Consider the following 15,129-nt stretch of genomic DNA (forward strand, 5'->3'; position numbering starts at 1 on the left):
CACATTTAAGGTACGTGCCAGATGTTTTGCTTTGTCTTTATATGTGTAGAAAGTGAAAGTAGTGAGAAGTAAGAGACTGAGTCACTACATTCCTTAAATGTCTCCTGAAAGTGTTAACGCAACTATACATAGCGCCTTGAGGCGACTTTTGTTGTGATTTGGCGCTATATAAATAAAATTGAATTGAATTGAATGTACACGTATGCGTGTCAAGACTGTAGATTCCTAGAATCTCTTTAGCATTAGGTACAACAGAGCAACCTCATCAGTTACTATGACATGACAAAGAAATTCAGTGACTGCTTTAATCTGAGTTGTTTATACATTTTTTAGTGGGTGAAGGATTAAAACGTTCAATATTGAACAAATTGTGCGTCAATGTACAATAAGAAAAAAAATCTACATCTGTTGATCTGTAGTCACTTTTATTCTGTGTGCTGTAAGTGAGCTCAGTGCTCTTGAAGTGCATTTCTACTGCAAATTTCAAATCTTTAGTCAAGGATCAGCCGGCGTTCTCCTAAAACACTGGAAATTGCACCCCTCTGCCCCGCCCCTGCGTTTTCTTATGCCACCTCTTGAGAAAATGTCAGCAGATCCTCCCAGATGGACTTGTTAAGCTCTGATGGTGACGCACAAGCTCGGATGGGTGGAGAGAGGCGTTCGAGCATTATAAATCACCCCCATTGCTGTTTATTTATTAATGCAGCCCTGAAGAGTGCACCTGGGTTCCTGCAGATAGACAACTACACAGGGAAGAAGAGAAAGATGGAGCAGGAGGGGAGGGGGAGGTTACATATGACTCCCTTGAGGGGTGACAAAAAACACACCAGTGCAAAGTAGGAGGAAAACTATAAAAGGAAGAACAGCAAGATAAATGAAGGTACAGCTGAGCGACTTGGAATAGAGAGTGAGAGACTGATGGATGGATACGCGAGAAGCATGATTGTAGATCACTGTAAGGCAGGCTTGGAGCTCAATGAGAGGGGGAGCGCAATAAATGTGTAGAATGAAGGGATCAAATAGAGGTCATACGAGCAAAACGAAGGAGCTTTTAAATGTTACACAGTTTGAATTTGCCCTTGAGGCCGTGACTTTGCCAAATCTTTGTCATTACACAGTAAGAGAAGTCATGACAGGTCAGTCAACTCAATTTATATCCTTATCATCCTGTAGTTTTATCCTTTTTACCTTCGTATTTATGTAAAATTATTGCGAACTAAACCCAACACATGTGAACTTTTGTTGGCTAAACCCAATGAGAGTCATCCATTCACCACGAGTGACCTTTACTAAACAGAAAGACTAACAGAATCCTTTATGGTCATAACATTAGGCAATAGAAGTAGCAACTGTCAGATCTGAGGCTTATTTAAGGTAATTCATGAGTAATCCCAGAGATTTGATGTGTAGTCATGAACTCTGGTGAACAAACAGAATTTTCACGGGTTTTGTCAGAAAAAGGATGTGCGGCACAACCTTTCCAGGAGTGGACATCCCACCGCATTCAAAGACCAGACTGTTGAGTGCTCAGGCTACAGGCCTCAGTTAGCATGTTAAAAAACAAACATGTCAGCACATCTCAGGTTTGTAAAGATGCAACTGGACAAACCACAAGACTTCTGGAACCTTGTCCTTGTACAGATGAGACCAACTGGTTTAGATCAAACACAGCATATCAGCACACCTAATACCTCACACCAGCTGAGAGGGGTGATTTAAAGCACACGATCTAGACACATTGTCATCATTGAGTCGACCATGAAGTCTCCTGTATACCGAATGATTCTTCAGTCTTCACTGCAAGTAGAAGATGGCTTTAGTCAGCATGGTTCAATCGGTTGATTTGGGGACTGCTGTTCTTTAAAGCTTTGATATTAGCGATGTTGGAGTTGAGGTTTTTTGTAGGAACAAAGATGTAATAAGCAAACGCTGGATCTGACTGAGAACCTGAGGATGCCGTGTATACTCATTCAGTAGCAAATTGCGAGTCACGGGCTTGCCACACCCAAAAACACACAAATAATGGGATCTTTTACATAGAGTCTGGTTTCAAACGACACCAGCAGTAGAAAGGGCTGTGTGTGTATAAGAGTATATTTTAGGATGATTTGCTGTTAATATATTGAAATAAACGTTGTTTAGATGCAAACACAATTAAGCCTATATCCTCCCTTTATTCTTACTTTCGGTAATCGGCGTTGATAGTGCAAACCGCTGATGTGTGTTGGGCCTTTAAAGCGCGATTAGACAAGCACAGTTAGTGTTAATTATGTGGTTTTGTGTTCTGCTAAAGGCACAGATGGAGTGTTGACACTGTAAAATGTAATAGCATGTTTCTCAGCTGTATAGGAATGTATGCTATGCTAATTATTGTTTTTTTGACAGTTGGCTAAAACACAGCAGGGATGTTACAGTAAACAGCAGGTTGTTGAAGTGCAGCAGAAGTGTGACTGTTTGTGTCTCTGTGTGTTTTGTCCCTGCAGATAGGACTCATGTCAGTTACAGTTTTTCCGGTGCGGCTGCTGCTGGTCTCTTTCCTCATGCTGCTGGCGTGGCCCTTCGCCTTCACGGCTTCTCTGGGACGTTCGGAGTTTGCGATCGAGCCTCAGTCGTGGTGGAGGAGGTGGGTTTGTGTGAAAGCACCCATGTGCTACTAAGACTTATGGGATTAGACAGAAATGTGTGAAAATCTCAGCATCCTGTAAATTGTATTGCAATATATAATTATAAATTGAGATGCTGACTGTTGCCCACTGTCTGCTCAGTATAACATCAGCATGCTGGTATGCTTTTATACAAATGTTAGTTGTGTGAATAATTAGAGTGCAGCACTCTGTCATTTTTACAGGTTCTTCGTTACTGACAACCTCTAAAAAATAAAATATTGAGCCCATTGTTGTATTTAAAACACAGAAAACACAACATTAGTGAAAAAGACTGCGGATTAATAAAAATTGTTGCTAAAAACATGAACAGATTTAGCCACTCACTCACATTCTGAAGATAAATATGTCTATAGCAGGGGTCTGATGATGAGTGTCATATCAACCATTGCATTAGCAATAAATTTAATAACGCTCTATATCAACAGTTACACACTATACAGAACAACTTTATAGAATTATATTTGTTCGCAGGTGTTGGCAAATCAGCTATTTTGAAAAAAACCCCCAAACAAACACTTTTTATCAATAACAAGAACACCAACAGCAAAGGAACTATACAACAGAAAACGCAATGCTATTTATGGTCTCCTCACAACACTGATAAGAAAAATAAACTGGGCCAACACGGCATGTTTGTTAATACAGAGACACACATGTTAATGTGATCTCTGGTCTCCCACTCAGAGACACAGGTCTCCGAGTGTCCAGCATTCAGAGGCTACCTGAGGACACTCGTGTGGAGCCAAATACTGTCAATAAGGCCTCTGCAGTGTTCTTAAGACAGTAAAACTTGTCAGGTAGTGACGTCCAGCAGGTGAGAATGAAAGCTCTGTGAACACGCACAGCTGTGGATTTCTGGTTTGATCAGAAAAGAAAACATTGGTCCAAACACCTGAAAGTCTTCGAATGTATCCATGTATTTCCGTGGTGTAGGGCTGTTCGATATAACGATACATATCGGATGAGGATATAAAAACATCTATTGTTTCGTTTTACGCTATCGTTTGTTTCGTGGTGTCGCAAAATAAACTGTTTACGGCAATATTTTTTTTTTCATCGTTTTGATGGTCACTGTAGTGGCTATATTCATTTCTTAAAGTTCTCTCTTTCTCTTATATTTTTTAATATAACCACACTATGGACGGACAAGCGACTGTTTTTATGCGTTGTGGTTAGCATCAACGACGGTAACAGCATCGCGTGTCCGCTTGTTTATGTTCCACATAGACCTTTCACAATAAAACTCAAGATCATGTGAATCACGTGAAAGAGCAGATTATTTACGGATGAGAAGTAAAAAAAAAGAGCTGCCAGGTGCTAAAACATAAACCTTAGAGTCAAACGTTAGAACAGGCTTTTCCCCGCAGCACGTCGTGTAATAAATGCTCACAAAGAAAACGGCGGCCGTTACAACTTATGTCTAAAAATGTATCGTTTCATGCATTGGGTGAAGTGTCGGGAAGTGTAAATTTCAACATCGCTTGAAAACTCTGCCAGCTAGCAACGTCCCTCTGCAGCTGTCTGTGTGTCCTTCGTCAGGTTTATAGACCTGTGTCTAAGAGCGATCATGCGAGCCATGTGGTTTTGCGGAGGTTTCCACTGGATCAAAGTGAAGGGACAACGGGTAGAACCCTCTGAAGCGCCCATCCTCACTGTGGCACCACATTCTTCTTACTTTGATGCCATCCCAGTCACTATGACCATGTGCTCCATAGTCACCAAACTGGAAAGCAGGAGCATCCCAGTCTGGGGCAGTAAGTGCACATTTACTGAAATTCCTATAATAATGTACAGCATATGCACAATGTAACAGAATGCATTCAGACAGGTAACTAAATAGATTTAGCTGAGCTATAGATGCCTCCAGATTTTCTTTCTTTCTTTCTTTCTGTGTGACAAAGACTGCATTCTGTTAAGTCAACTCTCCATCAGTTTTCTTTTATTCAGTGTTTTGAACATTAATTCACTTGTTGTGGCTTACTTCCAAAATCCACTTCTTCATCATCCTCTCCCAGCTTTGATCAGCTACATCAGGCCAGTGTTCGTGTTTCGGTCAGACCAAGACTCGAGACGAAAAACTGTCGAGGAAATCAGGCGGAGAGCGTGCTCTGGAGGGAAGTGGCCTCAGGTAAACTACATGCATATACGCATAAGGGCACAGAGATCTGATCTCAGCTGACACCCGGGAATTTAAAGGTGATAAATTAAAAGCGAGAGCAAATTCAAACAAGAAATGAAGAGCGATTTGTGTCTGTTGCAGATCATGATATTCCCGGAGGGGACCTGCACCAACAGGTCGGGTCTAATCTTATTCAAGGCTGGTATGTATTCAGTCCACTTCCTGCTTTGGCCTGACTGTAAAGATAGTCTTTTGTGTGTTTATTCTTACTGGTTCTCAATAAAACTGCTCTGAACTCGTCATGCATGCAAACTACCTTGATAAAATCTCATTCATTTCCATCTAGACCCACCATCAAGTCAGAAATTTTCACTCGATGGTAAAAGGCTCACTATTGCACTGTAAATGAACCACGGCAGACCCGTTCATGTTTGCTTGCATTTTAGCATCTATGTTTATTTCCACAGTTGTTGGTGCTGTAACACTGCAGTGTTAGGCTGCGGCTTTCCAGCCACCAGCTTAACACACACCAGCAACAACAACCAGACTTTTAAGCCAGTGAGGCGTGATTGCGGATGCCGCTCAGGTGTGTCCGCCTTCCCTGTAGCAGCACTGCAGACCACGCCCCGCTACATACCCGCATCGCCCAACTGAGGCCGGGGAGCCATCTGGTCGAATCAGCCCTGACCGTCGGCACCCCTGGTCCAGCTACCGGGAGGTGTCCATTCAGGTGACCACCCACATATCCAGTGGGGCTGGTAACGAGGTGGGTCTGGGGACCAGCAGCTTGGCGGGCGGCTGCTGCACAGGATCACACAATGCGCCAGCCTCTGGTGGAAGTGAGGCCGGTCCGGACAGCATGTGGACCTCTGGTTTGGCAGGAGCCTCGCGCGCCTCAATCTCCATCTCCAGCTTGGCAGGCGCCTCAACCTCCATCTCTGGCTGCGCCGATCTCTCACACACCTCGTCCTCCACCTATGGCTGGGCAGGTGCGTGGGCCCGGCGGTTGCTCAGAGGCCCTCCTCTGGGGAGCAGGAACGGGTGTAGGCCCCTGCCTGGCAGCAGCCACTCCCACCCATGGAGTGGGTATGGGCGCGGTGGCTGGCTGCATCCTGCCTGGCCTCACCCTGGTGGTCAGGATGGGTGCCAGAACAGTCTGGACCTCCTCCACTCCCTCGCTATCGGGGAATGCCGGTGGGGGTGGCAGCGGTGCTGGCCAGAACCCGATCAGAGCTGCCAGATTTTCAATCCTCTGCCTCCCACGTTCGATCCGGTCCGGGAGTTCTTCCTGCTGGCAGCGTGACACCGCCGGCTGCAGTTCCGCCATGCCGCCTGCTGGGTTTCGGCACTACTTTAAATGAATCATGGCGGGCATGGCACCACAGACCATACCCCGCCACATACACCATCTTCCCCTTTTGCACAACTTCCAAACAACAGACTAACCGACTAGTTGCAAGCAGCGTAGTCGAGTAAACTCATTTTACCTACAGCCGACTTTGAGCGTAAGTGGGACCGACCGGTGAGACTACATGATTTAATGTGTAAAATTTCAGAAAAGGTTCAGGTAGTTCACTGCGCAGACTATCGTGTAATCACAAAATAGAAAGTTGTCGTTAATTCACAGAAAAATATCTTTTCTTTCTTTTTTTTTTTTTAAAGTAAACATTAAAATGCAGCACGGTGGCACGGTGGTTAGCACTGTTGCCGCACAGCAAGAAGGTCCTGAGTTCAATTCCAACATCAGGCCGGGGTCTTTCTGTGTGGAGTTTGCATGTTCTCCCCGTGTTTGCGTGGGTTACCTCCGGGTACTCCGGCTTCCTCCCACTGTCCAAAGACATGCAGTTTGTGGGGATAGGTTAATTGGAAACTCTAAATTGCCACTAGGTGTGAATGTGCGAGTGAATGTGAGTGCGAATGGTTGTCTGTCCCTGTGTGTTGGCCCTGCGACAGACTGGCGACCTGTCCAGGGTGTACCCCGCCTCTCGCCCTATGACAGCTGGGATAGGCTCCAGCGCCCCCCGCGACCCTGAAAAGGATAAGCGGAAGCGAATGGATGGATGGATGGACTTTAGTAGATAAAAAAAACAAAACAAAACACCCCAAATAGTTGCTAAAATCCAATGTTTGGTTGGTTTTTTTTTGGGTTTTTTTTAACATGTAATTGTTTATCTATTAGTTCATTGCTCATGTTGTAGTACGGATGGCACTGGGGGGTGGAGGTGATAATACAGCTAAGTTCAAAACCTATGTGCTCCTTCACATTTTCTAAAGCTGTCTAGTGGACTAGATTGGATTCTGGCCCCCGCACCTTATGTTTTACTTTTCTAAAAGGATCAAACAAATACATGAATAACTTCATTTATCCCATTAAAACATTTGTGACAATTAGGTTCATTGTTGCCTTTGTTGCCTGAGGACTGTGTTTGGTTATAGTTCTTAGTAGTGGGTGTGTCTGTTAATGGAGACACTTGGTCTGTTTGCTTTGTTCAGTATACATTTCACGTAGTGTGCGTGGACTTGTAAACGATTATGTATGAATGAGGCTGACTCCATAGCTGCCAACTGGAGGTGTAGATGTCTGGTTAAATGAATTTCTCTTTTGACACAGTGAGTCTGGAGGTTCGGTGACTTGCTTCAGGACACAGAACTGTTGCACTCATCTCTTTATATTTCTGCTCACATCCCGTGTGTGTGTGTGTGTGTGTGTGTGTGTGTGTGTGTGTGTGTGTGTGTGTGTGTGTGTGTGTGTGTGTGTGTGTGTGTGTGTGTGTGTGTGTGTGTGTGACGTTGTCAGCCATTGTTCCCTGCCTGCTCTGTCTAATCCCCTTGCTTCCAGTCCATAATTCGGCCATTCGCAGTGAGCCTTGTGGGTCACACTCTGTCCTGCTTTCACTCACTGTGTGAGTGTCTGGTTAGATCATTGTGCGATGTGTTACCGGTCCTCTCTGGATGTGTCTCCTCTTGTTACATCTCATCACTGGCTCCCAGCTCAACAGATAAACTGTGTGTGTGTGTTAATGTGCTTAAGCCACCTGTGTGTGTGAATGCACACTGCAGTTATGTCCTTTTCTCGTTTCAGTCTTTTAATAGAGCGTTTCTTTCCTCATCTGTCTGCCTGTCCTCTTACTATAGTCTCGTCATTATCATTCAGATGCTGCAGATCTCTTTCACTCCTCTTCACGTTCTCACAGTCTCACGAGAAAACCGATTAATTATAACTTTATTCATTTTAAATGCAGGTCTCAGCCACTCATCAGTGTTTGTTGGCGGAGACTCTTTGTTGATTTACACTCTAGTTAATATGCCAGCTCTCCATCAGCCTTTCCATCACTGATATTAAACAACTATTAAAATCCTCCTCGCCCTGCCTCCAGGGCTTGTTATTCAAATACACACTGAGCTAGGTGATTCATGATGCATGCGTCTGGTTTTCTTTTACTTACTTACTGTAATTTTTTCAGGTTGTTGTGTAGTTAGCTTTATGTGTTTCATTTACAGGGTACAAGGAACTTGTTATATATTAGATATCTCATTTCTATTTCTTTTTTTCTAGCAACATTTTCTTGAATCTTGGAAAAAGAAAACCTGGTTTTAAATCTACACCAGCTGATTATAGGACAGTTTTGATGATTTGGTGACTTTCAGCTTGAGCTACATGTTCACTGTTTTGCTGTGATATAAGCAGCTTCATTCACAGCAGCATCAGGCAGATGTTTTATCCATCAAAACTCTAAAAACCTATTGTATGGTCTGTGGCCAGCATTAAACAGCAGACACACAAAGTTGGTAAACTGAGCCTGATGCTCATGTGTAATATTTGTAACCCTTTGCAATCCATTCATAAGTTACTGAATAGCTTGAGTAGGTCTTTGTCCAGTGATAAATATTGTATGTAGCTTTTATCAGCCTGCCCATCATCAGCAAGATATAATAGAATTCAATGGAAACGCTCTGTCCCTGTTCCCGATGTTATTTTGAGGTTATGATCTTATCACTCACTAAACCAGTTGATGCAGTCCAACTCTATTCTTTTTCTGTACTCATAAAATCTATTTGGAAACCCCCTCCCCATCATTTTCCATCAAATACTGCTAATTTCTCAGTTACTTTGACTCTATAAAAACAAATAAATTTGACGTGTGACATGCCTGACACAAGATAAAGAAGTAGGATTCAAATAAAAGCTTTGAGCTGGGTTTGGGGACAATCGATCACGTTTAGCAAAAATACCAGATTGTTCTCATCACCTTCCTCCTCCTCTTGTCTTCCTCAGGTGCTTTCATCCCAGGACTCCCAGTGCAGCCAGTGATACTACGCTACCCAAACAAACTGGTATACACCATAAATCTTGTCCTCTTCCTTTTGATCCTATTCTGTGGCTCCTCCCATACCTGCAGCTTTAGACGTAGGTCACGTCTATAGTGACTCCACGTACACTGTACACACCCACACTGACACGCCTGTGATGCAGTGAGTTCTTTCCTTCACATTAGTGTGTTCCTCTTGTGTTGAATGAGCTCATGTTGTAGTGGGATGATATTTCATCCTTTGTTTGTCTCTCACGCACACACACATCGTACATACGTGCGCATGTACACATGCACACAGAGGTGTCATGTCTCTCTCTCAGCACCTCTCCCCGCTCTTTCATTAAACATGCAGCTCCTGTTACCTCGTTTTTCTTTTCATTCCCTCGAAAGCCTTTGTCACCGTTTCCCGTGGTGCTCGGTGTACTCACTGCGCTGACGTCTTTGACACCGTGGCACCGCAAGACGGTTAAGTGAGGCAGAGAAGGTGAAAATAAAGGACAGGGTGACTGCTTCTTAGTTTGTTTTTTCTCTGCGCACCACAAGATGTGCTTCCATTCAGTCTCTTTGCATTTGTTAATTTAGTGATGGCCGCCTTCTTCGATGCGAGGTCAAGTCAGGTCATGTTTGGCAGCTCTCACGTTATGAGACTGAGTGTGGAATAGCAGCACGCAGGAAGTGTTGTGGAATTAAGGGGGTTTTATGTTTTGTGGGGTTTTTTTTGGTTTTTTTTATTCTTCTCTCGGTTGGGGGTGAGGGGAGGGTCCACAGCTTTATTTCAGTCGTCCTTCCTTCAGGGGAGCGTCGCTATTGGTTAATGCAATTTTGAATCGCAGCCTACATTGTGTCTGACTTTTAAATGTGATGGCCATGACCCTTGCCTTGAACAATATATTAGACTATTTCCATCTTATAAAATAGAAAGTGAGGTGTTTTGCTTTCACAAAGCAAAGTTGAGGCTTCAAAAACAATATTCTGCAAACCAACAGGTGGTTTTTCTATACAGGCTAGGATCTCTGCTATGTTTCACTGTAATAAGTGTGCCTCACAGTGATTATGGATACATAAAGAGTTTGTGGATTTGTATAAAACTGCTTCATGGGGTGTTTGGTTCTCTCTCCACAGGATACCATTACATGGACGTGGAAAGGTCCCGGAGCGTGAGTGTTTCTTTCTCTCACACACCTTTACAGTCACTGTGGGAATACGCTGGGAATATGTCTGCGAGGCTGTGTGTCCAGGACACTTTTGTTCCATCAGGGAGCGTTAAAAAAAGCACAGCATGCAAAAAAAACACACCAAAAAAGGGACCAGGTGCTGTTTTTTTTTTTTTTGTTTTTTTTAGCCGACCAGAGCAGAGAGGTGCATGTGTAACGGGCTGGTTAAAAGCAAACATCGTCGTCTGGTGTGATCGACTCCAGCGCATTCCCAGGGTTACATAGAATATACACAAAACAACAACACACAGTCTCCCACTCTGTGTTATTAAAGTTACAAGCTGTTTGTTTCCATCAGGGTGTAGATGAAGCTGTTTGTTCTGTCTTCCAGGTTTCACATTTTGTGGCTCACTCTGTGTCAGCCTCATAACTCCATTGAGATTGAGGTGAATGGTTTCGTATGACAGAAGTCAGCAAACTGACTTATTGCAATTCATTATTATGTTGCCGAGCAGTATGATCAGTGTCACAACAACAAGACTGAGTTGAACTCTCTCTTTAGTACTTGCCTGTTTACAGTCCATCGAACGAGGAGAAAGAAAACCCCGCACTGTTCGCCAGCAACGTCAGAAAGCTCATGGCCAAGTAAGTGTCCGATGATCAACGCACGCTTGCTTTGGATGTTCTTGACTCAAAACTTTTTCTCTGTCCTCGTAGGGCGTTGGACCTGCCGCTCAAAGACCTGTCCTTTGATGACATTGAGATCAGCCTATCGCGCGGCCCTCTGGGCATATATGATTATCGCAGCCTCCTAGAGTTCAACCAGCTAACATGTCGTTTAGGGTAAGTGGTGGGAGACTGGAACGACTAGTTAAACTGCTTGGTTGATGGGTGCTGAGTCAACACTTTGGGAAAAGTGTGTAAACACTGCCACCTATTGGTGGCTGAGCAGAAACACACACCAAAAGCCAAAATAAAAAACCCCAATGAACTTCAATTTACGAGTATAATTATAACCATGTTGGACCTCCTTTTTTGTTTTTTTGTTTTTTGTTTTTTTTTTTCTTCCCCCTGGATTTGTTTTAAAAAAGGCTGAGGAAACTCCACACTTTGTACTGTCTTTTTTTTAGTGTTGTTTCCAGTATGACTTACTCTTATTTAATCTGGCTTCTTTGAGGTTTTTCCTTTTTTTGCTTCGTCCTAACAGACTGAGAGCAGCAACAACAGACAGGGTGCTTGAAGAGCAGGCCAGGAGAGCCAGGAAGCTCCAGGGAGACAAACTGGGTTTGGAGGACTTTGCCCAGTTCCTCAACCTCCCTGTTACAGACACACTTAAAGAAGTTCACAGCTTCTTTGATGAGGTAAACATGAAGGAAGCACAAGATATAGCAAAGGGAAATGTATAAACGTGGATTTAATGTTAAGAAAAGTTGATTAAAAAAATGTTTTTTTAAAAAGATCCAGCAATGCTCAAATAATCACACAAAGTTATAAAATGAGCTTTACAGAAAAATACATAAAAATCTGTTCTTTTGTTTCTTTCTGCAAAATATAAAAACGATAAAATTCTTAAAATTTGTTTCAAATTCACGAAAATCACAATAAAATAAAATAAAGTTCTCATAGCAGAGAATAAAAAAAGGTAAAGTCAATGAATTTTACTTCAGAGTTAATGTGTTTGCAGGGTGAAGGGAAGCGGTGAGGCATTTTGGGCAGGACTGACGGGCCACAGAGGAATGTTTAGGATATGAGGAGAATGTTTGGAAGTTTGGAGGCTTTTGGAAGAAATTGCAAAGTTTTCTTCTCCTGCATTTTTGATAGAAACTAGTTGTAGAGTTTTAGATTTTTGTCATTGAATCTGTTTTTAGTGTTGTGACCATTTAAAATGAGCATAGTTTAAAACCGGATCTGCTGCCTTTAATATTCCACTTTATCGGTAACACAACACAAGCTTTGTGTGGTTTAACTCTGCCTGTATGTATCCTAAAAAGGTAAAAGATACATTTCTAATAGTGAGCCACAGTTGGAACAGTGCTTTTCTTTGTGGCATCCTGATACATAAATCTAATAATAAACAGAGGGTTTTACAAGGTGCTCAAAGGAGTGACAATTTTTCAGAAACTCCTTAAAAACAAAAACAAAAAAAAAAACAATTTCATGAGCTGAATCCTTAAATTAAGACTAGATGGTTTTCTCTGTACTGTGTGAACAATCACACAGTTACAGTCTGACGTTAATATGGAGGCATGAACATTAGGCATTGTGATGGTCCACAGGCATCAACAAATAGATGTTTTTCTTGCTAGTTGTGAGCTCAGCAGCTTCATCTGTTTGTAAGAAGCAGCCAACCATAAAGAAGCTAATTTAAAGGAAGGGGAAAGGCAACCGAAACAGTGTTATGTCACAGGCTCAGTATAAGCTAAATAAGGATTATTATGAGCTATGAGTCATCCAAAGCTTCTCTAGTAAAATTCTTCAGGAATAAAAATATGCAGCTGGAAAATTGTAATGAGTCCACTTTAAATTTAAAAATTGGGCGTCTTTGTATGTAGACTGAACTTTGTGTGGCTATCTAGTCCTAAATGCAGTCAAATACCATCATAGCCTCTTTAAAATAATAAAAATAATTTGATATTGATAAAATACTTTAATTGGTTGGGCTTGATAGTTAGCTGGGTAGATTCTGTCTATGCTGACCTCTCAACAAACGTCCATCCATCCATCCACCCATTTTCTTCTGCTTATCCGGGGCCGGGTCACAGGGGCAGCAGCCCAAACAAAGAAGCCCAGACCCCTCTCTCCCCAGCCACCTCCTCCAGCTTGTCCGGGGGAATATCAAAGCGTTTCCAGGCCAGTTGCGAGATATAATCTCTCCAGCGTGTCCTGGGTCTGCCCCGGGGCCTCCTCGTGGTGGGACGTGCCCGGAACACCTCACCCAGGAGGCGCCCAGGAGGCATCCTTGTCAGATGTCTGAACCACCTCAACTGACTCCTGTCGATGTGGAGGAGCAGCGGCTGAATGGCTGAACTTCTCACCCTATCTCAAAGGGAGAGGCCAGCCAACCTTCGGAGGAAGCCCATTTCCGCCGCTTGTGTTCGCGATCTCGTTCTTTCGGTCACTACCCGCAGCTCGTGACCATAGGTGAGGGTAGGGACGCAGATCGACTGGTAAATTGAGAGCTTCGCTTTTATACTCAGCTCTCTCATCACCACAACAGACCGGTGCAGCGTCCGCATCACTGCGGCCACCGCACCAATACGTCTGTCGATCTCCTGCTCCCTTCTCCCGTCACTCGTGAACAAGACCCCGAGATACTTAAACTCCTCCACTTGGGGCAGGAACTCATCCCCGACCCGGAGTGGGCACTTCACCCTTTTCCGGTTGAGGACCATGGCCTCACAACAAACATGTTATATTTAAATAAATTAAATAATTAAAGTGCTTGGGCTAAAAGTGGTCTGTTTAGTTTGAAACCTTGTCTATATAGGAGCTATGACACTGCCACAAAGTTAAAATCAGGGTTAGTGCTTAGTAGGTGAATATACTAGAGACTTCATATGTACACCACAGTCCTCCATTTCAATCGATAACATGGTCAGATCAATGGATACTTGTGCTGTAAGTGTGGGGCTTATCCTGCTCCTTTTGTTCACCGAGGTGTTTTTGTTCCCAGCATGGAGATGGACAGATAGACGTCAGGCGCTACGTTATCGCTCTGTCGACCGTTCGTCGACCCACAAAGTCCATGGAAACCCTCAAACTGGCCTTTAAGGTAAGTTTTTATACTGCTTACTCCGGTTTAACATACACTGACCAACAGCTGAGCAAGTACACCTTGCTAGTATCAGCTTTCACCCTGAGAGATGCCTTATAGCATAGATTTAACAGGGTGCTGGAACCATTCCACAGACACTTTGGGCCATAGTGACATGATGATGCAGATTTGTGAGCTGAACATCCACAGTGTGACTCTCCTGTTCCACCACATTACAACATGTTTTCTATTGGATTGAGATCTGATGACTGTGGAGGCCATTTGAGTACAGAGAACTCATTGTCAAGTTCAAGAAACCAGTTTGAGATGGTTTGACTGGAAGCTAATCTGAAATTCTCAGATCAGCCTGACTGGACCAGCAGCCAGCAGCCACCCTTCTTCCTCATTCTCATGCTGGTTTGATTCCAGCCGGTCCCCTTGACTGTGTCTACAGGCTTAAATGCATGGAGTTGTTGCGCTATGATTAACCTGTGCTCATTAACCAGTTTAACAGGTGTACCAGCGTAGGTTTCCTAGCATTGTGCTAACGCTTCGTGCCGGGTTCGCAGATGTACGAGAGCGAGGAGAGCGGGGAAATCCTGGAGGAGGAGCTAGCTGGCATCTTGGAAATCATGTTAGGAGTGAAGGAAGTGCGACTTTCAAGTGTGTGCTTAACGCTCGGACCCGACACAGGAAAGATCACTTATGGTAAGACCCTGTTTCTGTTTGTAACATGTTTTAAGCATTTTAACACATTGACAGAGATGTCAAATTATTTATAGGACCATTGTACTAATGAGCCCACGTTAGAGATGATTGACAGCATCTGTCAGTGTGTCCCCCACTTCGTCTGTGCTGTCACCGTCACATTTGATTTCTTCTCGGCTTTACTGAAGAAAATAAATACCATCTGTTAGACGAGATTTTACATCCACCATCTGCCTTTTCTAGAAACTGTCAAAGCCTCTGTGAGCATTCTTTTCTTGTCCAATAAAAGAACCTTTTTATTTTTACCATAAAACAACCCATCTGCACAAAATAGCCACTTTCAGTCCGATCTCTAATGATCTAGAATGATCAGAGTAATTATGCTAATGCTGCTAAACAAAAGAGCTAATTACAT

At 43.4% G+C, this 15,129-nt stretch overlaps 1 protein-coding gene across 3 annotated transcripts in view; it reads left to right on the top strand.

Moving 5' to 3' along the window:
- Positions 1 to 15,129, top strand: part of lpcat1 (lysophosphatidylcholine acyltransferase 1) — a 37,943-nt gene that overhangs the window by 3,498 nt on the left and 19,316 nt on the right. For all 3 annotated transcript variants that reach the window (XR_015126946.1, XR_015126945.1, XM_086280818.1), the window contains exons 2-13: positions 2,484 to 2,623; positions 4,206 to 4,420; positions 4,682 to 4,794; positions 4,927 to 4,987; positions 9,062 to 9,120; positions 10,221 to 10,255; positions 10,644 to 10,698; positions 10,815 to 10,897; positions 10,970 to 11,095; positions 11,460 to 11,613; positions 13,926 to 14,024; positions 14,576 to 14,714. Coding sequence is in view for 1 of the 3 variants with exons in the window: in XM_086280818.1 (XP_086136944.1) it covers positions 2,484 to 2,623; positions 4,206 to 4,420; positions 4,682 to 4,794; positions 4,927 to 4,987; positions 9,062 to 9,120; positions 10,221 to 10,255; positions 10,644 to 10,698; positions 10,815 to 10,897; positions 10,970 to 11,095; positions 11,460 to 11,613; positions 13,926 to 14,024; positions 14,576 to 14,714 (1,279 nt within the window). In the remaining 2 variants the exon portion in view is untranslated. The remainder of the gene's footprint in view (positions 1 to 2,483; positions 2,624 to 4,205; positions 4,421 to 4,681; positions 4,795 to 4,926; positions 4,988 to 9,061; positions 9,121 to 10,220; positions 10,256 to 10,643; positions 10,699 to 10,814; positions 10,898 to 10,969; positions 11,096 to 11,459; positions 11,614 to 13,925; positions 14,025 to 14,575; positions 14,715 to 15,129) is intronic.

The sequence above is a fragment of the Aulonocara sp. 'chitande type north' Nkhata Bay genome, linkage group LG22 (assembly GCF_057382095.1).
Source record: "Aulonocara sp. 'chitande type north' Nkhata Bay isolate Kocher_YH1m ecotype deep benthic linkage group LG22, A_spYH_male_GT1.1, whole genome shotgun sequence".
NCBI lineage: Eukaryota > Metazoa > Chordata > Actinopteri > Cichliformes > Cichlidae > Aulonocara > Aulonocara sp. 'chitande type north' Nkhata Bay.